The sequence below is a fragment of the Orbicella faveolata genome, unplaced genomic scaffold (assembly GCF_042242905.1).
Source record: "Orbicella faveolata isolate gen_17 unplaced genomic scaffold, um_ofav_v1 contig_24, whole genome shotgun sequence".
Lineage (NCBI taxonomy): Eukaryota > Metazoa > Cnidaria > Anthozoa > Scleractinia > Merulinidae > Orbicella > Orbicella faveolata.
In genome coordinates, this window is record NW_028301552.1 from 2,898,785 (window position 1) to 2,926,653 (window position 27,869).

The window sequence follows — 27,869 nt, forward strand, 5'->3', positions numbered from 1 at the left end:
GTTTCCTCTACTGCTTCGGCGTTTTCCATTTACTAAGTTCGATATAGGAATAATATGACGCTGTTGTAGCTTACATGTCTTGAAGCAGTCTTATTGGTTTTCTTTCGCAAGAAGCAAACATTCACTCCAAGTAAAAGTGTCCAGTTTTAATTTTGTATAATTTTGTTTTGACATACAAAAATCACAGTAATTCGCTATCAAAACAGTTCTATGTGCGAAAATATCTCCTGTGCGAACAAATAAATAAAAAAAGAATGCATCCACTCTGCTTGGCTTCCTTCATGTTAAAAAATCTATTCTGTTTTAAGCAACTGATGACTTGTGACAACGTGGAAATACTGCAAACGATTTCGAAACAGAAGCGTCGGGTGAGGAATACCGCTGTCACAGAGAATCGTCGTTCGGTAGGTCTGTCATGCCAGTAATGACGTCAAAAACTGGCGGGGGATTGGACGCAGCCAACCTGTTTAGCATGAAATAAACAGGAAAAACCAGTCAAGAACTACGCTTTCAAACTCTAAAATCAGTATCAAAAAACCTGCCCGCTGTCAAGATTGTTCAACTGAGATTGAGAACAGGCGAATAAATGAGGGACGCCGGGTGTGAAAAAAACAACTCTTGATATTTGAAAATTCCACCAAACTGCACTAGCCACAAGGCTCGCGCAATTTTAAGAGAATTTTTAAAAATCACGGGTAGTCATTTGGGATTCCGGGAGTACAATTACCAATACTAACAAGGTAATGATTTCATAATTTTCAGCTTCTAAATATTCAACATGTTACCTTAAGTTACCTTATCATTCTATTATGGCTAACAACCTTTCTGGCGCCCGGGCTCGGCCGAGCAGGTGGTGGGCGTGGTAGGCGAGGATACTGCTGTAACTGCTTCTGCAGGCGAACCTTCTCTTCGGAAAGCTTCTGACTTATGAGTTTCATTTGTCTGTTGTACTCCTCCCTTGACACAGATGAACTTTTAGCAGTTTCTCCAACTGCTGTTTTCTCTTCTCCCGGCATTTCCTGTGCTCCACTGTATTCCTTTTTCAAATCAACGTGAATCGATTTCTCTTCAGACGAGCGAGCGCCCGCGGTAATAGAACGACCTTGGTCAGCGGTACTATCGAACCAGCCCACGTGACTATGACTGCTTACAGGGCGTTGATCGTGATTCACAAAAGTTTCAAACGTAGCGTTTGCGCTTGCGTGACGGTCACGTGATTTGTGAGCCGAGCGCGGAGCTTTTCCAACACCAAGCGACCAGGGATCCGTGAACTCGTCTCCGACGCTAATGAATTCGTCCTCGTTGTGAGTAACAGCAGCTTCCTTCTCCCGATTGAAATCCATTTTCTTAAACAGCTCATCCCAGTTTTGTCCCTGATGACCGCTGGTGTTGAAAGCAGAATACTGCCGCGCAGCCTGTCGTTTGGCTAACCGCTGAAGAGCAGCGGCGACTGCGTGTTCATCAGCCAAGCTGTGGCCTGTGGAATGAAATCATAGTTAACCCAAGGTTAATACTTACATATTAATGACATTTTGAAAATATTAGAGTTTATATCCAATTTAGAACTAAGACTTTCTGTCGATATATAACGTCGAAATCACGAAATGTGGTTCATGAAACTGCATCTGGAGCGAATTTTGATCAATGTATCCTACAATGTATTATTGAAAATCCACTAGCGTTCTATCATGAATGCCGTTCTCTTATTGGCCACGTTACTCACTACCTATTCTGTTGTAGATGGTAAGCAGTCTAGCAGTGTGTTTTTGTTAGCAAAATGGCGGCCGATTCTTTGCATTTTCGAAGTGTCTGTAGGTGTAGCAAATTACATGTCTGTGGTAACAAAAATAACGCACCCGTTCCTCGTTGGGTATTTTTTAAACCTCGTACCCAATGCTGACCGCGCACGTGACTATCTTGTGTCTCACGCATTCATGGCGGCAATTTCAAACTGGTATTTGATTTTTATGGAGTTGCTAATTCCCTACAGAAACAAGGTATGTGCAATTTTATTTTAGAAAAATATTGTTAAACTTTCTCCCCATAAAGACGACGAAGTGGAATGGCAGCAGAAGCCGTTTTTGTGCTAAAATTCGAGCGATTTGCAAACGCTGGAACCTCGTGTCGACTCGACCTCTTTCCTACCTTGCTTTATATTATATGTACATGATATGACATATTGACCAAAAATCGCTCCCAATTAGCTAGCCACACAACGTGGCGATAAAAAGCAACACCAGATACAGCTTCGTGAACTTTTTTCGTGATTTCGACATTATTTTATCGACACAAAGTCTCAGTTCTAAATTACATACAAACTCTTACATTTTAAAATATGGAAATATTATGCTTGGGTTACCTGTGCTTTTTTTTTGTGATGTTTTACAAATAACAGCCGCACAGTCAAGTAAAATCAATCACTTCATTATATAACCTAATGAGGGCTTAGTATCTCTGCATATTCTTACGAGTCTTACGAGCCGTGCTAAACCATGACGAACAGACAAATGACACAGGTTAAGCAACTTTAAGCTGCTTTATTTATATTCGCGGGTCTTTTCGAAAGGGTGTGTGAAAACGTGAACGGCAATCTGATTAGAACCAGACACGGAAACAGTAGATGTTTAATATTTTCCCATCTTTCGTCGGCTACAGTTTTGGTGAAATGATATTTCATCCATTACTTTACACACCTCTGAATTCACTGTCAGCGCCTCGGCTGTCGCGGCGGACTGGGGCCGATGAGATACGACTCAGGCGACCACTGTGAGCTATGAAAAGATTAAAATAAGTTAATTAAAAACTGAATTTTATAGTTATTGTTAAGTGAAAGAAACACTTCTGAAATGTTTACACCAAAGACCACGTGTAGAATTACAGTAAGAATCTTTGGCATGTCACGTGATCACTTACCGCCATCCATGCTCCGGGTGTCCCCGAGGTCATCAGCTGTTCTCGTCATATCACGTGAGTGAGGCTTCGCCGATACTGGGCGACCAACGCGGTGAATTCTATCAGTTCCTTAAAATAGATCATTAAATATTTTCACCAGTCAAGGTGCACATACTCTGATTAAGGTGGCTCAAAACAGTTTACAGCACTTAGATTTTGATGGGTCGTTATAACCACTCATTATCACTTGACGCTGCAATCATGGTATTAAGAAACTGCCCAATCATTGGTGAACAGTTTGCTATCATTTTTTGGGACCCAATAGGTTACTATTACTATAGCAACAGTATGACCTGCTAAAAACACCCTTAATTACAGTTTTAGGGGCTTATAATTCAAAAACGGCACGTTGAATTTTTTTATATTATCAAATTCTAATGGACATGATAAGACGCAACTTTTGGCAAAGTTTTTAAAAAAATCTGTACATAGGGTTCAGAGCCACCTTAAAGTTTTGAAAATGAGACTGGAGCCGAAAAAAGTAACTCCACAAAGATCCGTGTAGAGTCTGATACCCTGGTTGGCAACAACCGATCAGAGACCACAGATCTCTCTTGAGCTACGTCATCAGTGTGGATTTTTTCGGGTCCAGGCTCAAACGTCTACCAACCAGGGAACGCGTGTGGAGAAAGCTTTAGCAAACGGCAGCCAACTCTTTGCTCCAAGCCAACACTGATTTTTTTTTTTTTGGCGTGTATTCAACGGATGAAGACGCTAAATATCGCTTTCACCTCACCTTGTGAACTTGCTATCTTGGCTGACACCGGGCGTTGCCTGGTCTTGTTTAGAGCCACTGAGGCGCCATAGGCAGAGACAGCTGTCAGCGCCCTTGCATGTCGATCAATCACTGTAGGGCCTGTGCTACTAAGGTCTTCCGTGGGCTTCATTTCGTCATCAGGAATGGGGTTTGTGCTGACAAAACATGTAAATAAAGAAACGGTTACTTTAGGTGAACGCATCTTTGAGCATACATCAGCAGACAAGAAGGCGAAAATGGATCTACTTCTACTTCTCGACCGAGCTCCTAGTACTAGTCCAAGAATAGTAACTCGCCATATTTACCTCCGGGGGTGCCTGTCCCCTTCTTTTCTCCTAGACAGTACTGAGTCGTTTGGCACTTTGGTAGTGCTCTCCTCCGAGCTCCTTTCTGGTCGACCACCTAAGAACACGCTGGCGTTCTTGTTGAGCCTGGTGTACGTAGTTAAAAGATCTTCCAACTCTGTCTCGCTGTAAAATTCGAAGCAAAACATGGATTACTACAAAGACGAAATTCACAAGAGACAACCCATTGAAACAAATGGATCAGAATGAAGTGAGTACCTTGCAATGGCCATAAAAACCTTGAACTCCTCATCCGGGATTTCACCCATGAACGAGTTGCTCCTTGAAAGCCCGTATGTGCGGTTAATCTCCTGCCGCTTCTGAATTTGCATAGTTTCCTGTTGAACAAAAGATCGTGTACACAAAACTACTTGCTAAAGGCTGGTTTCCGTAAGAACGCTACGACCTCTGCATAAATAGTCCAGCTATTGTAACTGTTCTTACTGATTTAATCCTACACATTTTACAATGCGACTACTCCGACCAAGGCCACTATTAAGACAAATTCTTTGCAAATTGACCTCTGCTATTATAAAAGTTTTAAAATATTTACTACTCAAAATGACCACAAATCTGTTGCCTTTGTAATGTGCAGCTTGATTATATGGATAATTTGTTGGAAAACTATTGTTAACCTCCACGATTTTTATTCGTTAAATTTGTAGAAAATTTTGTCGGGCAGCCTTGGTTAGAGAGGTCGCACTGTAATGTTAGTTCTGATAATTTGGCGAAACATAAGACACTATCACCTAGTTTTGCTATTTTTTTTATTCTCATCGCCTGTATGCTTGAGGGTTTACTCAGGAGAAGTTATATGTCGATTCTTGAAAATTTATCAGTTTCCCTACATTTTACCTTTCCATAAACACGAACAAAGTCTCCCAGCTGTTTGGCAAGAATTCTTCGTCTGAAAAAGAAAAAGACAATAAATAAATGAAGATTCCTCCCTCGAACTCTTGCTACATAATTATTTTTTATTTTTTAATCCCCCTCCCCTCTTTTTGCTTTCAATGTCTGCAGTGATTGGCGTTTCTCTTTACAGGATTCCCCTATGTAGATGTGGGAACATTTCTGTTGGTTGCTAACAAACGTAAATGTTCTAGGAGAATTTAAAAGATCGTTCGTACCTAACCGTAACATCATTACAAAGGGTCACTTCAAACACGTCCTCATTTGGCAGGCTCTTTACGCCTTAGCTAACCAGTGTAAAAAATTCAGGGAAACGTCGGCTGACTGGTGGTACAGGAAATAATAACTTCATAATTATCTTTGTCTACTAAGTCACCTGCATTGTGAACTAACCAGCTACGATGTTCTACAATACGTTTCATTTCACATGTCTTACCTGTCGTGTAATGGCAGCTTATGGCTCGGTACAACCACCTTGAATGGCTGTTGTAAATTGCTCGCCGCTTTCTTCAGAAAACGAATCACCAAGTTCTGAACAAGGAAACAGCATATCACAAGAGATGTTAAAACTTCCAACTCTTTCTACGTGATCGAGAGGGACACACACCTTATTCTTAGCCGTTTGTGTCGTCACTAGGCTGTTAAAAATCTACATTACTTGCAAAAAATTTTGAACTATTTTAATTTCAGACAAAAATGTGTCCGAAAATGCAACCATCCGAAATTTTTAAGCGTCCGAAATTTTAAGCGTTCGAAATATTTACAGTACAGTACAACATTTTTAAGTAGATCCAAAGCCCTAAGTTTCCTTTTTGGTGCGAACTCTAGTTGACGCACTGCTTGAGATAGGTAACGACTTAGTATGATTGTGTTATTTTCTCGTTGGTATATCTCTAAAACCTTGACGCTGCAGTAAAACTGTCATTTTCACAAATGATGTTTCAGTCTAATCGCGTTTTGTAGGCGTAAATTTACTTTAGCTATGTTCCATCACAGTGTCCGAAATTTGTCCGAAATGAGATAAAAAGTGTCCGAGAATTAAACGTCCGCACTTTTTGGGACTGGTATTTTTATCAAGGGAAAATATAGTCATAACTTGCCATTTGATCGTCTTGTTTGGGGTCTGTGCTGTCTCGAGAATCCTCTGAATCATAACTGAAAGAAAAGGCAAGGAAAAATTTAACATAGACTAGTCATTCTCAGCGTAGAATGTTTGACATATCTTTGTCTTTTCAGCCAATCAAAGAAACACCCATAATGTCACGTGACTTCTTTGATGTCCCCGACCTCATGATTAACGTGGCATTTGATTTGTCCCAGGATGTCTAAAATACGTAATAAGCAACAATTGGTACGTTTGTGTCACCATGAAACAGTATGCTCCACAGTCGTTTTGAAGCAACAGCAGTTAAGAGGGATAAAGCCTTACCTGGTATCATGAACCAGTCTTTGCTGGACTCGCTGTAGATACATAGCGAATGCTTGCCTCGCTTGAAGTTTCCTGCAAGAAAAAATACAAACTTTATGAAGCACATCTCGACAATCATTAGTTTCAGGAGACGAACCTTTCGAACAAAACGACAAGCGATCAACAATTAGCACTTCAGAGCTAGGTTGGAATTGTCTTTTGGATAGGCTAACGTCTACAAAAGCCGCTTAATTCTCTTAATCCGCGTGCATAGTCCCCGCCGGAAGAAATTTTCGAGCAACCCTGGAGACAAGAATTGTGTTCTTGACTACTCACGTGAGTGTGCCGGCCTTTGCCATGATGTCATCCACTTTAATTGGCTGGTATCGTGGTTGCGCAGACAGCACACGCTTTGACACTGTTTCGCCGCTGATCGGCACAGGTGGCTTCTGCGCCCGTGTGGCTTCTTGGAGGGCCCTTGGATGGGGGCCAGCCGAGGATAATCGATATGGCGCCTGTGTTTCTGAATCCAATATGGGCTTTAGTCCTGAAGGAAATAACAAACCGCTAAGATGCTACGTTGGACTAAACAGTGCCAAAGTGTAACCCCGCCCCCGCCCCCGCCCCCGCCCCCGCCCCCTTCGTCATCATTATTTCATGCAAAATGCCTTTCAGGGGGTCCTCCTCATTCAAGATTTCAGCTGGCGGAGAATAAACTATACTGTAAGATTATTAAATCGCATGAGTCACACGAACCTTCGGGATGAGAGGCCGACTTCTCCTCCATGTGATTCGTCACCACTTGTCCATCGGGGCTCAATTGGGAAGAGATGGACTTGGCACGAGGTGCTTGCGATGTGTCTTGGCTTGCACTAGGGGTGCCTTGAAAAAGACAAGTGATACGCAGTCAGAACTGCACTAGGTATGACTAGGGTGAATTAAAAATCCACATTTTATGAACCACACGCAGCCCACCAAGAAAAAAGAATATCTCTCTCCTCGCGCCTAATTTATGCCCCACCCGAGAGACGTCTGAGACTGGACCCGAAAAATTCCATACTGATGACGTGCTCTACAGCGTTCCGCATTTCTGATTGGCTGTCAACTTGCGCGCGGAAATTTAAAACCCAGAATATCTAATCAGAGACGCTAGACGGATCTCCCCTTCACTCTCTCTTTCCCAACCTCGAGCACAGAGCTTGCTCGCAGGTTATCCTCATTTACGCTTAGAAACGTTTGCCACTACCTGCACTTGGAGTTGTGGTGCCCAGAGTTTTTTTCGTCCGAAGGAGAGAGGGACTCTGTCAATGAAAACGAAAGAAAATGTCAACGCTTAGCATGTAGAGAGGCCATTTTAAATCATATTCTGTAGAATAAACTGAGAATTTCTTTGGACAACTTTTCAAATGGAGTCACAAAATTGTAAACATCCTTAAACTGATGATAGATTCTGCAGTATCCGAGATATGTTTTCTAAACTCACACGTTGTGTCGTTGTTTACTGAGAACGACTGTTTAGCAAAACTTCCTCATGCGAGAGTGGAGTGCTAACTGTGTTACGTACCCAGCTGTCTAGTTTCCTCTCGTAGCAAACAATTCTCTCCTTGATTTCAACGCAGACAGTATCAGACATCTGACAAATAGTGAATGAAAAACAGAGGAATGATGTTATTTTTCAATCAAGTTAATTAGTCAACAATGATTTAGATAAACATATACAGGCAAAAACTAACGATAGATAAATCCGACGTTTCGGCGACATCTTGGCGCCATTGTCAAGGGAAACTAATTAAATATGCGATTTCAAGGGTAACTAAGAGTTCAGAGTTTCTAATTTGCATAAGTTAGACAAAGACTTTAGCGCGAACTGAGTCTGATTGTACATTTAAACACGGTCGTAATTGTTTAATGAGTAACATCTCATTAATGAGACAATCAAACTTGTTGTGGCATTTTTTCAACACGCTAAAACAATTGCGAAGGTCATCCGGAATCCTGCCTGCGTGTCTACTATCATAGTGATTGCGTACTGACGAGGTCTTGCTTCTATGTCCATCAACGCGTACGAACAGATGGCCACGGGTGTAACCGACATAACCAGCATCGCACTGGTCACACTTGAAGTTATACACAACGCATTGTTGATCAATGAGCTGAGGCTTAGGTTCGCTTGTCGGGAACTCCTGGGCAATCTTGCGGCTCGTAAACACCGGTTGAACACTGGTCTGCAGCTTCACACTGAGATCTTTCAACTGTGTCTTCACGATATTAGCAGACTCCTGGTCTTTAAAGGGTATGACAACCCGAGTAGTGTTTTCTGTCGTAGATCTGGACCGTAATGAGGGCTGGTCAGCGACCTTTAAATTTAGGAAGGTTTTGACAGTGGAGTCAACAAGGTGCTTGGGATATTTCAGTTTAGAGAAAACAGACATGAATGTCGTCTATTGAAGAGAAATTAGATGTTGACGGCAAACTGCCACCTTACTATCGTCGATATGTTGACGACACATTCACTGTGATGCCCGATTTGTCTACAGCTAGGGACTTTCTTAACACCCTCAACCACGCTCACCCCGCCATCAACTTTACTATGGAGGTCGAAAATGATGGAATGCTTCCCTTTCTCGGTACTCAACTCCTAAACAGAGCGCCTCGTATTGAAACTAAAGTGTTTGTGAAGCCAACAAACAGTGGTCTGCTTCTCCATTACCACAGTCATGTCGATAATAGGTACAAGCGCGGACTATTGACAACTATGCTCGATCGCGCACATCGCCTGTCTTCGTCATGGTCCTACTTCACTGAGGAGTGCGAACGACTGAAGTCTGTTTTCTCTAAACTGAAATATCCCAAGCACCTTGTTGACTCCACTGTCAAAACCTTCCTAAATTTAAAGGTCGCTGACCAGCCCTCATTACGGTCCAGATCTACGACAGAAAACACTACTCGGGTTGTCATACCCTTTAAAGACCAGGAGTCTGCTAATATCGTGAAGACACAGTTGAAAGATCTCAGTGTGAAGCTGCAGACCAGTGTTCAACCGGTGTTTACGAGCCGCAAGATTGCCCAGGAGTTCCCGACAAGCGAACCTAAGCCTCAGCTCATTGATCAACAATGCGTTGTGTATAACTTCAAGTGTGACCAGTGCGATGCTGGTTATGTCGGTTACACCCGTGGCCATCTGTTCGTACGCGTTGATGGACATAGAAGCAAGACCTCGTCAGTACGCAATCACTATGATAGTAGACACGCAGGCAGGATTTCGGATGACCTTCGCAATTGTTTTAGCGTGTTGAAAAAATGCCACAACAAGTTTGATTGTCTCATTAATGAGATGTTACTCATTAAACAATTACGACCGTGTTTAAATGTACAATCAGACTCAGTTCGCGCTAAAGTCTTTGTCTAACTTATGCAAATTAGAAACTCTGAACTCTTAGTTACCCTTGAAATCGCATATTTAATTAGTTTCCCTTGACAATGGCGCCAAGATGTCGCCGAAACGTCGGATTTATCTATCGTTAGTTTTTGCCTGTATAAGTTAATTAGTGCGGACGATAAGCTTGGAGTAAATAAAATAGAATCCAAATATCTTGTTACCTCTGCCGGTTCAACTACTAGATTAACTTTAGATTGCGATGCTCCGTAAGACGTAATACTCCTAGAAAAAAACCAGCGATTAGGAGAAGTAAATATTTAGTACAGCTCTTGAGAAATGCTCTTTAAGCAGCAAAAGTAGAATGAAAAACAATTATGTTTGACCGTAACGTACCTCGCTCGCGCGCCTGCTGACGAAAAGCTGGCCGTGCTTAGCCTTTGAAAAGAAGGTTTTCTGTGGAGTGATCCACACGAATTAATAACTAATTTATACAGCCTTAGATTAATTCTATGTACGCATTTTAGTATTTCAGCTTTTACGGTGAAGATTCCCCCACTATTGCACTCACCGAAGTTTCTCATTACTTTCTAGCAACGTACTTTCCACATTTAATCAGTTCCTAATATATGATTAACAATTACCTTCCAGGAAACAGTTTAGAGTGCAACATATGATTGTGAGTTGTTCGATGCTCCAGAAATGACCTAAACAGACACACCAAAAAAATCAAAAACGAACATTTAGCAATATAAATTCTTCTGAGAGTGAGCATGACACGATGAAGTCTCTTTTGAAGGACACTACCGATCTTCGCAATCATGAATTTCTTCCACAAAAGAGTTCATACATGTCCAGCAGACTAACTGCAGATTGTATACGAGACATTTAATAATTAAGGGAAAAGTTTCCGCATACTAAACCTAAACTTTTTTTTTGTCCAGTTTTAAAATCTTCAGCCTTCTCTAATTCTTGACTGTACAATGCCATAGAATTTCCTTTGAGTTGCTGAACATGATTCTAACGTTTCTTTCGATTTTTCCAAATAATATACGATAGAGATAAGAATAACGTAAAATCATCAACAAAAAGACACCTTTGTGTGCTGCTAAATTCTCAAAACTAAGACTAAAAGAAATATATGACAATCAGTGACGAGAAATTACATCTGAAACTTAGGACTAGTTGTTTACCCGTAGAGCTCCCAGGAGTCTGGGGAGGGAAAGACTCGTACAAACCCTCCCCTCCTTGAGAATTCATCTCTGGTGTGACGTAATATCCTAATCTCCTCTCCTGTCAAACCATCATCAGTCTTTTTCCTTGTCATTGAAGACAATGGTCTGGAGTTTGAAGTGACGATTCCACCGGCTGTGGCTGATCGCTGCCTCTGTGAAATAATAAATCGGCAGTTTTTAAGAACAAAAGCCACTTTCCACAAATGTACTTAATAGCAAAAAGTTAGGAAAATAAACGATGTTCTGTTTATGATATGAAATATTATTATATGGAGAAGAGTGTTTTACTGGGAACTAAACCACTCGTAGATTCCATACGCCACTTCATCCGGGACCCGAGTGGCGTATTTTCCGTATGTCACCTTTGTGAGTGTCGTATCGTTCAATGAAGTCACGATTCCCGCCTTTTGCTTTTGTTGAATTGGTTTCTCCATATAATAAAAAGAACATTACACGTTGGCTCGAAGATATGAATTTTATGTTCTCGTGGCAAGAACAATATCTCACGAGTGAGCGAAGCGAACGAGTGAGATATTGTTCTTGCCACTCGAACATAAAATTCATATCTTCTCGCCACCGTGTAATATCCTCTATATATGTATAGGTAATCGTACAAATACGAGTGAGGATTTACATTACGAGTGATATTTGAAAATTCTCTCAAAATTGCACGAGCCTATAGACGAGTGCAATTTGAAAGAATTTTCAAATATCACGAGTAGTGTAAATCCTTAATTGCTCGAGTTTTTAAACGATTACTTTTTTATTATATGACTGAGAAAAGTACGAAAGCGCGTGTGTTAATTTGCACTGCAGTGCAACTTAAGAATTAACGATAAATTGGTCTGCTTTCAGCCAATCACAATGAATTAATTTTCTCAGTCATATATAAAAAGCGTCTTTAAGCCCTGGCCAAACGGACTCGCAAGTAGACCCAAGTTTTCAACTTGCGTCTACTTGGGGGTCCGTTTGGCCAGGGCTTTACACCGAGGTCGTTTTCCCTCAACTGGACTCGGCGTCCGATTTTCTAAACCAAGCGGCGAAACTTCTTCTGCGGTTTTCGTTTCCGTGACTTTTAATTTCCCACACCTAGGAAAACAACAGCCAAACAAAAGACAGTTGCAAAGGAGGCCAAGTCCCATTACATTATTACCTGATATCGGTTCTTCTGTGGATAATCCACAAAACGTCGGGTAGGAAGCTTACGAACCATCGGATCATGAGCCACAAAACCTGCCAAGAAAGAGTCGTTCAAAAACAAGATAGTAGTTCCTATTTAATCATAGGTGCCTATGATACGTATTTTGAAAATATAAGGTATTTTTAATAGGTATTTTGAAAATGTAAGGCCCCGAAAACGATGTTTTCGCTCTGAAAACGCATCAAATGTTTTCCGTCCACACCACCCCGGAGAAATTTGAAAACGCAACAATCACCGATCATTGAGTTATTTTTTTGTAAAAAAAATACCTCTTAGTCGGCGCGTCGGGTATGTTATGGACGGGTCAATGGATGAGTGAGTGAGTGAGTGAGTGAGTGAGTGAGTGAGTGAGTGAGTGAGTGAGTGAGTGAGTGAGTGAGTGAGTGAGTGAGTGAGTGAGTGAGTGAGTGAGTGAGTGAGTGAGTGAGTGAGTGAGTGAGTGAGTGAGTGAGTGAGTGAGTGAGTGAGTGAGTGAGTGAGTGAGTGAGAGATGTATGTATGTCACACCAATCAGATTGGATCTACTATAAACAGCCAATCAAATTTCTTGTTGTAAAGGTAAATGGTATGTGAGAAGATTTGATCCCGATAGAGTTCAGAACGGCCATATTTATTCTTCTATAAAAGAGGAGGAAGTATTCATATATTGGGTTTACTTCGACATTTTTTGTGGGTTAGGCTGAGGATTTTAGTTAAATGAACGAGATGAGCCTTCAGGTTTGAAACAGTTCGTGAGTTAGTAGTATGCAAATGCAACGAGATATTTTTATTTTTAGTTACAAAGGTAACTTGATACTTTTGTTTTTCACAAGGAGTAAATTCAATTAGAGGTCACGAATCGTCGCTTCTAGTTCTTAGGACATGTTTTAGAGGGGACGAGACTGGATTTGAAACAGTTCTAACATTTACAATAGTAAGTGCGGGTAACGATTGTTTTGTTCTTGTTGCATGCAAATATAACGAGATATTTTTATTTTTTAGTTACAAAGTGTAATTTGACACTCTTGTTTTTCACAAGGGAGTAAATTGAATTAGAGCGGACGAATCGTCACCACTCTTTCCCACGAGATGTTTGCTATCTTTAGTAACAAATGGTAACTTAACACTTTTTTATATGGGAGTAAATTCAATTAGAGCTGACAAGTTATCGGCTATTGTTTCCAGGATATTAAACAAAAAAGAAGCTTTCATTTCTGGACAGTTTTTACGTCTCTGCAGTAGCAGCTTAATAGTTTTATTTGATGACATTCATTTCAGTGCGATATTTTTAAAGGTAAAAAGTATGAAAACTGTTCAAATGTTCTTTGAAGACTGCGCGGCACCAAGTTAAAGTGCAATTTAATTAAATCAGACTTTCAACGTGTCAGAGGTTTTTTCTCTTTCTTTCTATTTTCGGTGAAGTTGTGTCGTGTTGTGTTGTGTAAAAAGGTAAACTTAGGGACCGTTCATTTTTTATGAGGGAGGGGGGGCTGGTGGGATTTGGGAAGCACCATTTAAAAATCGCATGACCCCCCCTCAGCTTACCAATTTTTTCATATGGCCCCCCCTTATAGCGGTAATTTTTTGGGATGACCCCCCCCCAAAAAAAAATTGAACAAACAATATTTAGATTTCAACTTTTTTAATATTTCTCTATTATTCCCCTACTTCACGTTATTGTGCTCACTATGAAGACAAAATTAGAATCCCTATACTACAGAGAGCTGTTGTTTAAAAAACAAATCAAAAGAAAGAGAAGTCAATTTCGGATCTCCTAGTTATGGCTCGCCCTGAGCGTGTGGCATTTGGCCTCTCATTGGCATCTTCCTCATCTGAATTGATGAATGCAAGAATGACGTCACTTGAGTCATCTTCTCCCCCAGAGTCAATGGCATCACTGTCATACTCATCATTGTCACTTCCATCCGTTTCACTGCTGTCAGCACTTGCCCTGTTGTCATTTTGTGTCAATGTCCTGGCATTTCTCAGTGTTGGTTGGCCAGCTCTGAGAGGACTCTTCTGCTGCAAGCATGAATGTCTTACAATTGCCTTTACTTTCTGACTCTTGCTGCGTTTCAAATGCTGCTTCAGCCCGTGGTGGTTCAAGTACTTGTTTAGTTCTGGAACACGGAGCTTTTTAAGCTTGGTTAGATCTTCGCACAACTCAGTCCAAGGATAATCCTCATGTGATTTATCTTTTGCGTCCCTACTTAACTTTGCCTTTTCTCCTGCTCTCTTTTTCCTTTTTAATTCCAGCACTTCAAGATGCTGAAGATAATCCACCACAAACTTTGATTTGACAATAAACTTATCTGCAAACAGAGAAACGTTCTCTGAGTCAGATAAAACCAGCCTGCCACTTCCATGCTCTTTCTTCGCTTGGACCCTTAGCTGCCAGTCATCTGGATCACGCCCTTCTTTTGGGGTCTTCTGGTAGGAGAGGTAGTGGTATTCCGGTAGGCAGGAATGGTCAGGAACTGGTTTAGGGTATCTTTCTATGGGTGGTCCAGTCCATTCACAACAAAGAGAACAAATTTCTCCTTCCTTTTCTTGACAGGACAACTTTAGAAACTCCCTGTAGTTCTCCCCCTCCTGATAGTGCTCATTCATAAACTTCTCAATCTTACGGAAGTAACAGTGGCCTGGAACAGAGTCTTTCCTTGCTCCTGCATTGTGATACTGAACCAAGTACAAAGTGTTGTACTTGCTGTTGATGTGTTGTGTGAAACACATTGTTACATTTAATTTACAAATGTCTTTATTTGGAAGGTTTTTCCCTCTACTCTAGTGACAGGCATGTATAAATGTTGCCCTGTGCAGGTAGAACAAAAAGCTATGAGTGTTCTCAAATCTTGCAAATAGTGGATTACTTTTTATAAATTTTAGCATACTTGTTATGGTTTAAATTTATCTATGGTTTAAAATTTCTTAATTTTCAATGTCTCAAGTTCATTGTCATAATTCAGAACAAAGAGAAATGAAAATCCAATTGGTTTGAAAATTTTAGCCAAAACTAAATTTAAACCATAACATACCCATGAAGGGCTTTTCCAATCGGGAAAAGAGTGCATTACTACATGAGCATCATGAAAGAGGCTCATTCCAAAATGCGCAATAATGGCGAAAACAACGAGTCGTTTAAGAAAAGGTTTACAGCTGAACGATCCAGGCAGTTTGACATCTTACAAGCAAAAGAAGCAATCTCTCTAAGTGCGGATGGCTGTTCAGAAAGGGCGAGTGAGTTTTCCATGCCAGGGTACCAGTTGAAGCCCAGTGATGGACGAAAACTGAACTTCTCCATCAACGAGCACAGAGCAATGGTGGAAAAGTTGAATGTCATATTGAAAGATGTAAAGGAACACGATTCCACACTCTTTCAGTCCAATTGGCTTACTTTGAAGCAGGGCGAAGAATTTGCCCACAGTTTTAATGTAAAACAGATCAAATGTATAGAAGCTAAGTTGACGAAGGTCACGCAGGACATGGAAGCACTAGACAATAAGAAGAGCAATTATAACAGCATATTCAAGGGCATACTCAAACAGCACATCAACAAAAGGAGAAGGAAAAAAGAAAACCGCAGAAAGTCAAATGAAAGAAAGAGGAAGCGGACTGAAAACAACGTCCAACGAGTTTATGGAATCTGTGTTGGAAACCTGCTAGGAAATGATTTTCCAAAATGCCTTGTGTACCCTCCTAGAACGGCCGTCCCGGAAGAGTGTATTAAAGTTGTGGATGTTGCCACGTCGTTATTTAGAAGAGATGGGCCATACATCGCACAGCTCTTGGAAGGGAATTATTTCACCAATGCTGCAAGAAGCAGAATCACCACAAACCTTGAGCAGGAAGTCAGAGATTATGTTTACACCTTCATGTAGCCTGAAGAGTACACTCTGACGGAAAGCATTGCTGCTTCTTGCAGCATTGGTGAAAGAGACTCCCATAGCAGCACAAGCGGCAACGAAGAACTCGACGACAGCGAAGATGAAGATGAGTGCCAGTGAAAGTTGCATTCGAAAATAAGTGTTAAATACTTCTTTTCAGTAGCTACAAATGCTTTTTGTCGCCAAACGTTTTTTTAAAGCAGAAGGAGAGTTTGTAATAAATTTGTATCCTGCCTTCTATGTTTATTCTATAGCAATTTTTTTGATATTCAAACATTATGCCATTTTAAAGTTTTACTAAAATATTTCACATGACCCCCCCTTTTTCCCTTATTTTTTTGGGATGGCCCCCCCTCGAAAGCCATTTTTTTTCGCATGGCCCCCCCCCCAAATCCCACCAGCCCCCCCTACCTTATAAAAAATGAACGGTCCCTTACGACTCGTATAAAATGCCAAAAAGTCTCTAAATTAACTTGAGTATTTTTGAGCAAAAATTCCTCTTGGGGTTGGAGGGGTTATGTGATCGGTGAGTGATGGAGTTATGCATGTGCACGTGTCACACCAATCACAGTGCGGGTTGTATCAAAGAACGAATCAAATGGCCTGTTAGAAAATAAGATGGTATCTACATCAATCTGAAGACGTGTCAGATTACTGTAGTTTGTTCAGTCAAACATTTTATGGCTTGCTATTCAGCTATCTTACCATGACCGATGTAACATCGCAACCAAAAATACTTTTCAAATTAACCAAATCATTACTGTACCATGAATGCTCCAATCTCCGACACTTCACACAAAAAAATAACTCTTGCATGCCTTGCGTGCCTATGTTTTTGGATTTGCAGCTATTTGTGTTTGAGGAAATCTCGGTCAGGGAAATCACCTGACTATCGTGATGTCATTGTTCTCGAAAAGCTCCATTTCCAAAATGTTTTTCGTTCACACCTAAACACAAGGCCGGCGTTTTCAAATTCCTCCGGTTTGAAGAGCGTTTTCGTAAAGTTCCGTTTTCATGACGGATTAGTGTGGACGGTAGGCCTAACCGTAGAAATAAAGCTGCGCTTTCAAAGTTCTCCAGCGTACCCTGGACGGGGAGTATTAAGCACTTCATGACTGGCCCCTACGGAAACAGGGAGTTTTGTTCCCCCGATACCCTCAATGTTCCGCGAGGCGAAGCTGAGGGGAACATTGAGGTCGAGGGGAAACAAAACTCATTTTTTCGCGCGGAGCCAGTCATTAAGAGTTTGTTACACCTCCCTCAAAAATAGAAAAAACTGCGAAGGAATCGTTTGCTTGACGCCGGCTGGCGCACAAATTTGCCGCGGTTTCAAGGAGCCCGTCCTGATCACGTGTGAGCGGAAAGTTCAAGTTGTTGTTTCCCTAGCGAGTTAGTGAGTTTTATTCGCCCTAGGAAGTTTGTGAGTTTTTACCCACGACACGTGACACATTCTCCTCCAATCACGAAACGTATTTGAGTTGGGAGGTGTAACAAATCTTTTTAACCTCACACCAAATGCTGACCGCGACTGACCGCGACTGACCGCGAATGCTGACTGCTGATCTTGTGTCTCACGCATTCATGGCGGCAAGTTCAAAATGGTATTTGATTTTTATTGAGCTGCTAATTCCGTAAAAAATAAGGTATGTGCAATTTTATTTTACAGAAATTTTGTTAGACCCTTGTCCTTTAAGGACGACGAAGAAGAATGGCTGCGGAAGCCGTTTTGTGCTAAAACTCGAGCAATCTGCGAATGCTGGAACCTCGTGTCGACTCGCCGTCTTTCTTACCTTGATTCTTGTAATATATGGCAGCATATGCTGACCAAAAATCGCTCAGATTACCTTGAAACACGACGTAAGGATAGAAAGCAATACCGGATACGGTTTCGTGAACATATTTCGTGATTTCGACATTATTTATGGGAAAAAGTCTCAGTTCTAAATTCCATACAAACTGTTATATTACATATTATGCTTGGGTTACCTATTATTAAATTTCCGTGTCTACGTTACCCATACGAACAGATTGTGAGTACTTGAGATACCTTGAACTGTAAGAATGATACACCGAGCTTCACTCACCAATTAAATTAAACATGTCGGACACCAGATGAGATTTGATCTTCAGGTCCAAAGGAGAGTCACTAAACAAATACAGGGAAAGCAACTCAACACATTAAAAAGGCTAAATAGTGCGGTTTTCAGTTGAATATTAGAGAGTTTAAGCATAACGTTTACGGCAGACGGGAAACGACAAAGATTACCTCTGATTTTTTTAATCTTTTCTTGTAATCCTTAAATAAATCACACAAAAATAGAAAAACGTCTTCTACTATTCACCGCAAATATAAATATTTTCACTCTGCTGTACAGACAGCTGAAGATAGACGGCAAAAGTTTCATTTTTGCCGTTCGACGTTACGTCATGCTTAATCTCTCTAATATTGAATATCGTAAAACCAAAACTAAAGTAATCATTCTAGCCAATCACAAAGGACATAGACAATACAGTGAACCAATCAAAACTCAAAGAAATCACATGTCACTGACGCCAAGCGCGGGAAAGCGTGTGCGAGCGAGTCATGATTAGTTTTGATTAATTGGATGAAAAAGTGGCGCGAGTTTTTTAAGCAAATCGTGTTACGTAGTAGGTGCAAAACCAATCACTTTTTGACACTCAAATGAAAACCGCTCTATGGACAAAACAGAAAGTTTGTTATTGAATGGTGAAAACAAACAAGATATCCCAAACGTTCACTAAACCTTGGTGGAAGCCATGTAGTCCTTGTAACTACACTCAACAAACAGCAACAATAAAGAGTTAGCCACTGAAATACAATCATCTGAACTTACCAAGCAAGTGAGGGAGATAAGTTAACCTCCAACAACCAAGGACGCAGATTTTCATCGACTAGAATGTCAAAGCCGTATATTTCTGTGAAAATAGGAAAACCGAAACACCAACTGAGCTGGCCAGCCTTTGCTGCTACTTGAACGTCACGTATTGAGCTAAGTCTGAGTCAAGCCAGTTGCCCATACAGCTGGGGCTTATCCCTGTTTCTATAGCATGAAATGACTAGGAGTATTTCTACTCCCCCCTGGATGGGATGCTAGTCTATCACAGGGTTACCACCAGCATATTCGTTGGTACCTATTTATACACCTGGGTGAAGAGAGGCACTGTGAGAGTAAAGTGTCTTTCCTAAGAACATAACATAATGACCTCAGCCAGGGCTTGAACCTGGATCACTCAATCCAAGGACCACCACTGACACCTCCGGAACTTCACACATTAAATACCATTTATTTATTTTTTTTTTTTTTCAAATTGCCTGCTATGTTTATTCTACTGGCAGCTAACGGTTGGAGTTGCACTGTGTCAGTTTTTGGTGGCAAGAAGAAGGAGGGAGAATATACATAAGAATACAACACAGAGAGCTTACATGGAGCTAGAGAAAGCTTTGCTTACCAAAGCAGTTTCCTGAATAAGGCATAAACATTTTACAGGCAGATGCAATGTGTAACTCCCCAGCTAAAATTGTCTTTATCACTACATCTTCTATTCTCATCATCAGAGCTGCAAGAAAGTAATACATTTGAGCAAAAATTAGTTATCCTGAAGTCATACAAAACTTAAGCTTTAGAAAAGTTTGTTGTACCCCAAGCACAACATTGTTACAGCATTAGCAGGCATGGCAATCAAATCCAAGGTCACTTGACATATTTCATTCCAAGTCTTATATCAAGAAGCAGGGATGGCACAGTGTTGGGAGCACTGACATGCCAACAATGTGGCAAGGGTTCAAATCATACGTGGATTGAGTTCGTAGATGGTTCTTGTCCCACCTTCCTTGTCCTTCCTTTAAGGTTACCCCAAACCTTCACGGGGGCTACTTTTAATCCAGATTCTCTGGTTTTCCTCCTACCACAAAAACCAACACTTCTAAATTTAGTTAGACTACGAGTAATCCCTCTTTTGCTTAGTCAGTTGTGCATGATGCAAAAGAAAACTGTGAGAAATGAAAAGCCGTGCCAAATCCTGGGGGGGGGGGGGGGGGGGACAGTGATCTGGACACAAAGGCCTCTCTATGGGCTTTGTGACTATCAAGTCCTGTTTCATTTTATTTCTGCATGTAAGCTTACCTGTGGTGTCTTTTCCAAGTTGCTTGAGATATCTTAACATAGCACTCATGCTCCACTTGTTCCCAAAATCTTCAACTTCAGGGTCAGGACACCTGGAGTACACGGCCATACAGCTCAAATATGTTAAAAACCTGGCCCAGGTTGTTTAAATGGTAGATAACCCTATGCACTGGACAAATCACTATCCAGCAGATAGCAAGTTATCCAGTGGATGGAGTTATCCAGCCTTCAAACAACTGGGGCCTGCTGTTTCCTTTACTAATGTGTATTCCTGTTTGTTTATTTGTTTATGAACTAAAAATACTGCTGGAGAGCATCAAAAGAATTCAGGGTCACTCTGGCCCACCTTGTTTACATTAAGGTTCGCACTAGTTTAAAAACTACCAACCTTAAAAACGTCACAGAATGAGACATAAAACAATAGCTACTTCACAGTTTCACAGCAACCAATTATTAATTCAGTGAGGTGAGCAAAACAATATGAAACTTCACATACCTAACAAAGTCAGAATTTTTCTTGTTGACGCTATAGTTTGTCAAATGCATACAAACATTCTTGATGTTTTTACCAGTTCTGTCGTATTTAACGGTGGCAAATCTACAAAATAATAGTAATGATCCTGTTCAAGAAAACGACATACAAAAAACGATAATTCGATATTACAAATGTACACATCTTTTCCACAGACAAACAACCCTGAGGCCATGCTGAGGAGTAACATTCTGTGGTTGCATTCATGATAATCAAACTACCTTGCATGTATGCAGATTCATGTTTTTGCACTTTGATTCTGAATGGCAAAAGGCAAACTTAGGCAAAAGTGTTTTCTTGTCCTTCACTGCATTTCAGCTGAATACCAACCCACCTTGTTAAACCCTCTTCATAGAGGTAAACTCTGACAGGATCAAAACATGTCACACCAACGTACAACCTGAGGTCAAACTTGAATCCTGTGATTAAAACAACATCTCAGATATATCATAAAATTTAAGATCATCAAGTAAATTAGAACTAAAATTCTAGACCTTGATCTTGTACATGGAACATTGAAGTTAACTTTCCCGGCTGATAGCAATCCCCTGTAACTTGTAGGGATAGGGGTAGCCTCCATAAAATTTTTAGCAAAAAACCTGGAAGCTTGATTTGTTTGTGGTAACTGATTTACAAATTAATGTTCTCCAGAGGTTGAGTTTAAAGTTTTGACAACTTTTTAATTCTTGTCTCGTACACTGCAAAGTCTGTCTGGTGAAATGTTTGAACTACAAATGCATTCTTTTTGAAAATGTATGTTGTTCTCCAAAGAGATGTTTAATGAACATACCATCAACAAGCAGTGGGTTACTGATGTACTTGCAAACTAAAAGATTGTCATCAAGAGGTACTTGACTAGGCTGCAAAAAGATTTCAAGAGCAACTGATCATATAAATTATCAATCAAGATGTACAAATCCTCTTTACAGCCTTAATATAATCATGTTGAGCAAGCAGGTGAGGAAAATGTAAAAAATCATCAACCAGGAAGAACTGTCTCATCAGTTTGGCTAACAGAGATAACCTGGAGATTTTGATTTCTCTCGTTAGCAGATCTGATTATCGCCAAGTGAGAATGACAAGCATACAGCCCACATATCAGTACTCACATGATTGACAAGATAAATTCCTCGACCTCGTGATGAAGCAACAGGTTTTACAATCCATGGTTTTCTATCCTTCAGGAATGCCGCTAAATAGTACAACATGCAGAATATGAACATTCGAACAACAAAACCAAGCCAATGTATGCATGTTGAATGTCAAAACACTTACCATTAAACTCATTAAACTCCTCTGGTATGATGTAGCTTTCAGGAATAAAATCAAAATGTTTCACACCCTGAAAAAAAGAAAGAATATAAATTTGTAGTTTAAAAATTGTTGTTCTGACTGGCTCACCAGCCATAATTACCCCAAACCCAAAGAAGAGTACATATTATACCTTGGAGTGTTGCATTCGTTGGATATTCTTGTATAATTTGTCCTTCCTGGTTAGTTCATATGATCTGTTTGAAAGAAAAATTAAGTAGTAAAATTATATACAGTAGATGACTGTTAAAAATGCACTCAAACTATTTCTCGAGACTACAGGATTACAATATGCCATTTTATATTTATGTTGTAACTAAAATATAACTTGGTGTTCTGAACACTCCATTGAATATTAAAACAAACATCTAAAGTGTTTATAAATGTCTTAACATCCTGTAAATACCTATGGCCAGCATCCCCATAAAATGTTTTCTTTTCATCACCCTCTTTTTTGCAAGTGTGAGCCAGTTGCAACAGTTCAGGTCCATATGATTACTCACTTTGTTCAAATATAATGTCTCTGTACTTAGGTAAGATAATCAATGGGTTAAAATGAAAGACCACTGTGACAGTAGTATCGAAAGGTTTTTCACATACTGGCAGTGTAATGGTTGGTGTACTCAATGTAAAAAATTTAACTTTACCCGTAAGGAAATGAGAAGTCTCTTATGCAAAAATATCTTTGCTATTGTTTGGGAACCTATAGATGTCATGGTTTGAAACTGTTGCTTAGTTTAATATTTTTATGAACTAGTTGATTTCTCTTTCCTTTGTCTGATACATGTATTCATAGTCATAACTTGAAGAGAAGTACCCAACTCTTTGGAATCTAGGGTTAATAGAACTTCCCACATTGCACTTCAGTACGTACGAACAATGGTATGGGGATGGGGTGAATACTTTCATACATTTCCTGTATTTTTGTCCACCCTGACCTTGACTTGGCACCATTGTTTGTTAGAATGTGGGAAAGGTCTGTTCCATGAGCCTGTAAGGTGTGCTTACACTCTACCTTGGGAAATGATTTATCTTTTGAAAGTCTTGAAGGCCTCTCAGAGTATGAGGCTTGACATGTGACCCCGTCCACATCAAATTAAAGTTTGAACTGTTAGGATGAACCTATAGAAAAAAAAAAGGTTTTCCACCTTGTTGTTAATGAACAATAATATTTGAAAACAAACTAACCAATCTGTAGAACTACAATATGATTATTCTTTTTTTTATTTTAATTTGCATTCATAACAAGTACTTGCAAATATTTTGTAAATTTCTAGTATAAAGGAACAAAATGATTAATGTTTGTGAGAATGAGGAATCAAAGCTGTAGAAACATAAGCCACTGGTGAAGGGGTTCAATCCATAGTTGCTGTACAGCTGTTTTCAACTAAATTAGTATTCTGCTTTCTTTTTGAGCATGTCAGCTAGAATCAAACTTGTTCACCTCTCTAAAGCAGTGGACACTCAGGATGCTTCGTACAAGTTTACATTCAGTCTTCATAAACTTGTATGTCAAATGGTACTTTTCTGTCAAGAGAACATATGCAAAATTTGTATCTAGACCTCTTTTGATAAACTGCACAGGTAAAGCATTGTTACATTAATGCTACACACAAAAAATACTAGTGTGGAGGTCACTTCTCGCATAGCACTTATCCCCAACCAAAAGTATGTAAAGATAACAACGGACAAATAAAATAAGGGTGATTTGAGAACAATGTTGGGACCCAACAGGGAGCGGGCAGGGGAGAAGCCTACTGTGGACATCAAGTCATGGGTTAGTAACAGCCTCTTGGACTATAAGGCTGTAAAACTCCCTTTTATTTCTTTGACATCATCCACACAAAGTGGACTTGTAAACATTAGCAGTTCTATGATGCAATAAAAAGGTAGCACCTTGTTATAAAAGAACCTTTAGTGCTGATGCAGCCAGGTCATTAGTCCTACAAATTGTCCAATTTTCAGATTAACACTAGAAACATATTATCTGTAAAAATCAGAGAGCATGTTTGCTATTTATTTTCCTTAGCTTAAATTATTACATGACTATGACAGCCAACAGGGCCATTATAACTCAGAATACTTTATTGATGGTTAATATTTTCTAAGTGTTGGACCTGGTAAAGTTTCTGCACGTCTTTTTCAATCATTATCAGGGCTCAAAAAACTTTTAATTCAAGCTTGCCTTCGGACCAGCATGTCTCAAATTTTCCTGACCCTGGGCAGGTAAATGACTTGCCAAGGCCCCTACCCATCGGCTAAATGAGAATGAAAAGTTACTCGCCCAGCAGGAGAATCTACCTGTCCCAGATGATTGAACGGCACTTTTTTCAATCCGTTATCATGTCATGCAGTACATCTAAACACCTTGCATGGAACCAGATTGGAAGAATATCAGCACTTTGTAATATTATTCTTGTATGGACCTCACTGCACTTAGAAGACCTGTACTTTCAAGACAATGGGTTCAAAACCTAAAGCTGATATTCTCCCAGCAGAATCCTTATGCTCAGTTGTAAGATAAGTATGATCATAATTTTGGAGTTTTTATTTAGTGCTTTGTTTCCTACCTGCTTCAGATTTTGATTCTGGGGGCAAGGCCAGCAAAAGCACATGAGGAGAAAAATGGATCAGGGGAAATTTCTTATTAGGACCACTCCACTTGATGATGCTGAAAAAGAAGATTATGGGATGAGCCAATATTTACAAAACGTTGTTTCACAAGCTTAAAAGCTTAATATATCAGCTTCCATGTTGCTATATGTCATTGTTAATGGTGTGAACTTAGCTTTAAAGAAACGTTTTAGCAATATGGGATAATTTATATAGGAATAGTGCTACCTGGTTTTGCCATCTGACTCTTCACAAGGTTCCTCTACATGGGATGTTATAGGAATTTCATTTTCTTCTCCACATTCATCGTTTTCTGTCACTGCAGAGTCTGTGTCAGAATATTTTTCGCGAGTCTGTGGTTTGGGCATTCTGGTCTGACAATCAACTAACGTCAACCTCGGACGTTGTCTAATTCTTCACAGTTTTTTAATTGCAAAGTCTTAGTGACAAACCAATAAAAGAAACTCAGAGATTCGTAAAGGCAACCATAAGCTTACGATGTTATGTTTTGTTGTAACCATCACAATTCCTGCAGTTGTTTACTTTAGAACAGTCAATAAATTAATCAGTCAATAAATTAATCAATCCAATTGGTTATAAATCCTTCACGGCAGCTTAGTCTTTTCTTCAGCTTCACTGCCCGCAGTGGTGAAGAATCCAGAGATGCAAATGCTTGAACAACAGAAATTCCGGTGATTACTGGAGCGAGCTGGCCTTGATTTGAAATGACCCACTTTTTCCTGGAGTTATCACAACAATTAACAGAGAACCTTGATGCCAGTCAAGCTCAACTTTTGATCAGATAACCTGTTCTCTGCGTGCTTTTCTTAACTATAATCCAGTAACAAGAAAACTCTGAACATCACGTTGAAATTGAAAATGAGCTTTCCCACCGGTTCAAAGTATCCGCCATTTTACTTACATTTCGTCGTTGCCATCCAGGCAAGCAAGGATTTATGGGAAGATAATGATACCGTGCGACGGGCCCATCGCGTGACTAGCAGTGAAACGATCGATCAAAACCAGAAATTGAAATCGCTTTTTTTGTGATGGAGGCAGAAACAGGAAAGAACGAAGAGTTTGTTGATTTAATCTCCTCGGGGAGACCAATTGATAATTTCTTGACCCGCAGCATTTCTTCCAGAGACCCATGCAGATATTTGTTCGAGAGGACAAAACGCCTGTTTTCTTCCGGTGTGTTTTTGAAGGCCTCTGCATACGCTGTCGGATTCTGGAACCCCAGCAAAGGATTCCGCGGTATAATGGCAGCGATCGTATTATTACTGGATGTATATTACCTCTTTGAAGCCGTTTATTATGCTTTCGTGTGTGGCCATTTTGACACACCCCTCGACCCTTGGATGTGTGTGAACGTCTCCACTACAAACTCATCAGGTACAAGTAAGGCAACTTTACCTGAACTTCTACACGGAGTTGAGCTGATCAACATTTTATATCTGGTCTCCTGCTTTGCTGTGCTCATGTCCAATGCAGCATTCGTTTGGTGTATGTGGAATCTGAAACGACGATCGGATCATTGCGTGACACTAGATCAGTCCTATTCCGCAGCCGGACGCTCGCTCTGGGTCACGCTAAACCTCACCATGCTTATTTTTGGCTCCTGCCTTGTGATTAAGGTTTTATGGTTCAACTTGACCATCAATGCGCCGCTCGTTAATTACGTGTCAGTTTCTCTGAGCATCATTCCACGCTGGAGTATCCTTACAAGTTGCTGGATGTTTTCAGTCATCACCAACGCAATGAAAGACTGCGTGACATCATGTCACGCGGAAATCCGAATCACCACCAACAGCAGCTTAAATGACGTCATACGCATTCATAAGCGCCTTTGTAAACAGATTTCTTGTACTTCCGAGTCTCTGAAACCATGGTTTGTAATTCACTGGTTTGTTTTGGCGATAACGACCGTCATTTATATTGCAGATATGGTGGATTTTTTTCAACAAAATGCCAGCGAGTGGTACGATTTGTATCAGGACGCCCTTGTAAGTGTGGTATACCTGTATGCGTTTGTCTACCCAAGCTACTGTGCCGCTTCAGTGACTGCTCGCTGCAATCAAATGCTTAAGGAACTAAATATGACTTCTGACGAGGATTGGGACACAGGACACCCATTCCACAGCCGGGCCCAGCTGGCGCTCTTCATCCAGTGTGCACAGTACACTGAATGTGGCTTCCAAGCTGGTGGAGTCACATTTGGCTCCAACTTGGCGTGGTTTTCAACCCTCGTTGCAATGTGTGGCTTGGGTGTGAAAGTGCTCTGAGGAAGAAACACTCAATGCAGTCTTCACAAGAATGAATGCTAGCAGTTGTTACGTTGTTAGGAAGTGCTTTTCAGCCTACCTAAGGACCACTTCTAAAACTTTCCTGATCATGTCTTCCATCATGATCACATGACAGATGATAAGCTTGCGTGATTCTTGAATTAAATATGGTCAAATACGCGATTTTGTAAGGCTATTTTGGAGGAGATGGGCGAGATAATCAGTTTAAGTATGGTTTCACACGCTAACGCATTTATTACGTTATGGGTAGTTTTCTTTCTGTACTCAGCAACAGACGTAATATACTACGATTATTAGTCGAGATTAGATTAGTTAAGGTTACAGTATACCTTCAGGGGTGTCTCGCGCGCAAGCGATGTAGCACGTGCAGTTTAAGCTGTAGATACCTAAACCCCTATATCAAATTAAAGCTTATGGAGCTGGCTATCAAACTATACCAAGAATTTTGAAAAAAAATGAATTGTCGAATTTTTCACGACCACTAAATACGAGCGCCCGAATCACCTTTCGAAAGCTACAAGTCAAAGCGAATTTCGTTTTTCGCCAATTTAATTTTTTCCTCGGTTTCAGGGCCCAAAGCGCTTAAAAAACGTGTCTGCGTTTTGGCATATTCAATTGCAGTAAAAGGTTACAGAACATTTTCGAAATAGGATTTAAAAAATGTGGAGTGATCGTACAAAAATCGCTCTCGAAGAAAAAGTATTTCGAAATTAACAATTCCCAGATACGCTTTTGTAGTTTATATGTTAAACTAGCCACTGTCCAAATTTAAGAGCAATTGAACAAATTCCCTTTGAGTTATAACTTTTTAAAGTGTCTGCTTCAAGTGAAAAAATTTATTCGAGAAAACAGCGCTAAGAAAAATTTTCTGCTTCGCAAACAAACTCCGCGCACAAACGCCTTCAACTGGGTTCTCA

General features: G+C 40.3%; 2 protein-coding genes across 3 annotated transcripts; one reads left to right on the top strand and one right to left on the bottom strand.

Moving 5' to 3' along the window:
* Nucleotides 1-131: 131 nt before the first annotated feature.
* Nucleotides 132-26,126, bottom strand: LOC110042442 (tubulin polyglutamylase TTLL5-like). Of its 2 annotated transcripts, none has more exons than XM_089292654.1 (34): nt 26,063-26,126; nt 24,604-24,704; nt 23,478-23,560; nt 23,049-23,155; nt 22,167-22,230; nt 21,998-22,064; nt 21,832-21,914; nt 21,513-21,582; nt 21,057-21,141; nt 20,687-20,788; nt 20,191-20,282; nt 19,517-19,624; nt 18,901-18,982; nt 18,130-18,191; nt 12,135-12,214; nt 10,940-11,133; nt 10,391-10,453; nt 10,143-10,202; nt 9,971-10,031; nt 7,935-8,003; nt 7,617-7,671; nt 7,127-7,252; nt 6,707-6,917; nt 6,392-6,463; nt 6,063-6,117; nt 5,399-5,493; nt 4,909-4,960; nt 4,273-4,391; nt 4,015-4,179; nt 3,689-3,864; nt 2,914-3,021; nt 2,694-2,771; nt 796-1,477; nt 132-463 (listed from the first exon to the last, which is right to left on the bottom strand). In XM_089292654.1, the coding sequence occupies exons 3-34, from the start codon at nt 23,532-23,534 to the stop codon at nt 385-387; spliced, it is 3,579 nt and encodes a 1,192-aa protein (XP_089148780.1). In that variant the 5' UTR covers nt 23,535-23,560; nt 24,604-24,704; nt 26,063-26,126; the 3' UTR covers nt 132-384. The 2 variants fall into 2 exon arrangements, with proteins under 2 accessions (XP_089148780.1, XP_020603473.2); XM_020747814.2 differs by lacking the exon at nt 26,063-26,126 and adding an exon at nt 24,875-25,595.
* On the top strand, nt 25,589-27,109 carry LOC110042444 (uncharacterized). Its single transcript, XM_020747817.2, has one exon. It carries the CDS (start codon nt 25,696-25,698, stop codon nt 26,929-26,931), a length of 1,236 nt encoding a protein of 411 aa, XP_020603476.1. The 5' UTR covers nt 25,589-25,695; the 3' UTR covers nt 26,932-27,109.
* The last annotated feature ends 760 nt before the right edge of the window (nt 27,110-27,869 follow it).

What these genes read in the sequence shown, in the direction of transcription:
- LOC110042442 (XM_020747814.2), bottom strand. Translation starts at nt 25,014, where the DNA reads ATGCCCAAACCACAGACTCGCGAAAAATATTCTGACACAGACTCTGCA. An exon ending in GAGTCAGATGGCAAAACCAG is followed by an intron (nt 24,705 to 24,874) that starts GTAGCACTATTC and finishes CTTCTTTTTCAG; the next exon opens with CATCATCAAGTGGAGTGGTC. An exon ending in AGCCATAATAGAATGATAAG is followed by an intron (nt 464 to 795) that starts GTAACTTAAGGT and finishes CATGCTAAACAG; the next exon opens with GTTGGCTGCGTCCAATCCCC.
- LOC110042444 (XM_020747817.2), top strand. Translation starts at nt 25,696, where the DNA reads ATGGAGGCAGAAACAGGAAAGAACGAAGAGTTTGTTGATTTAATCTCC.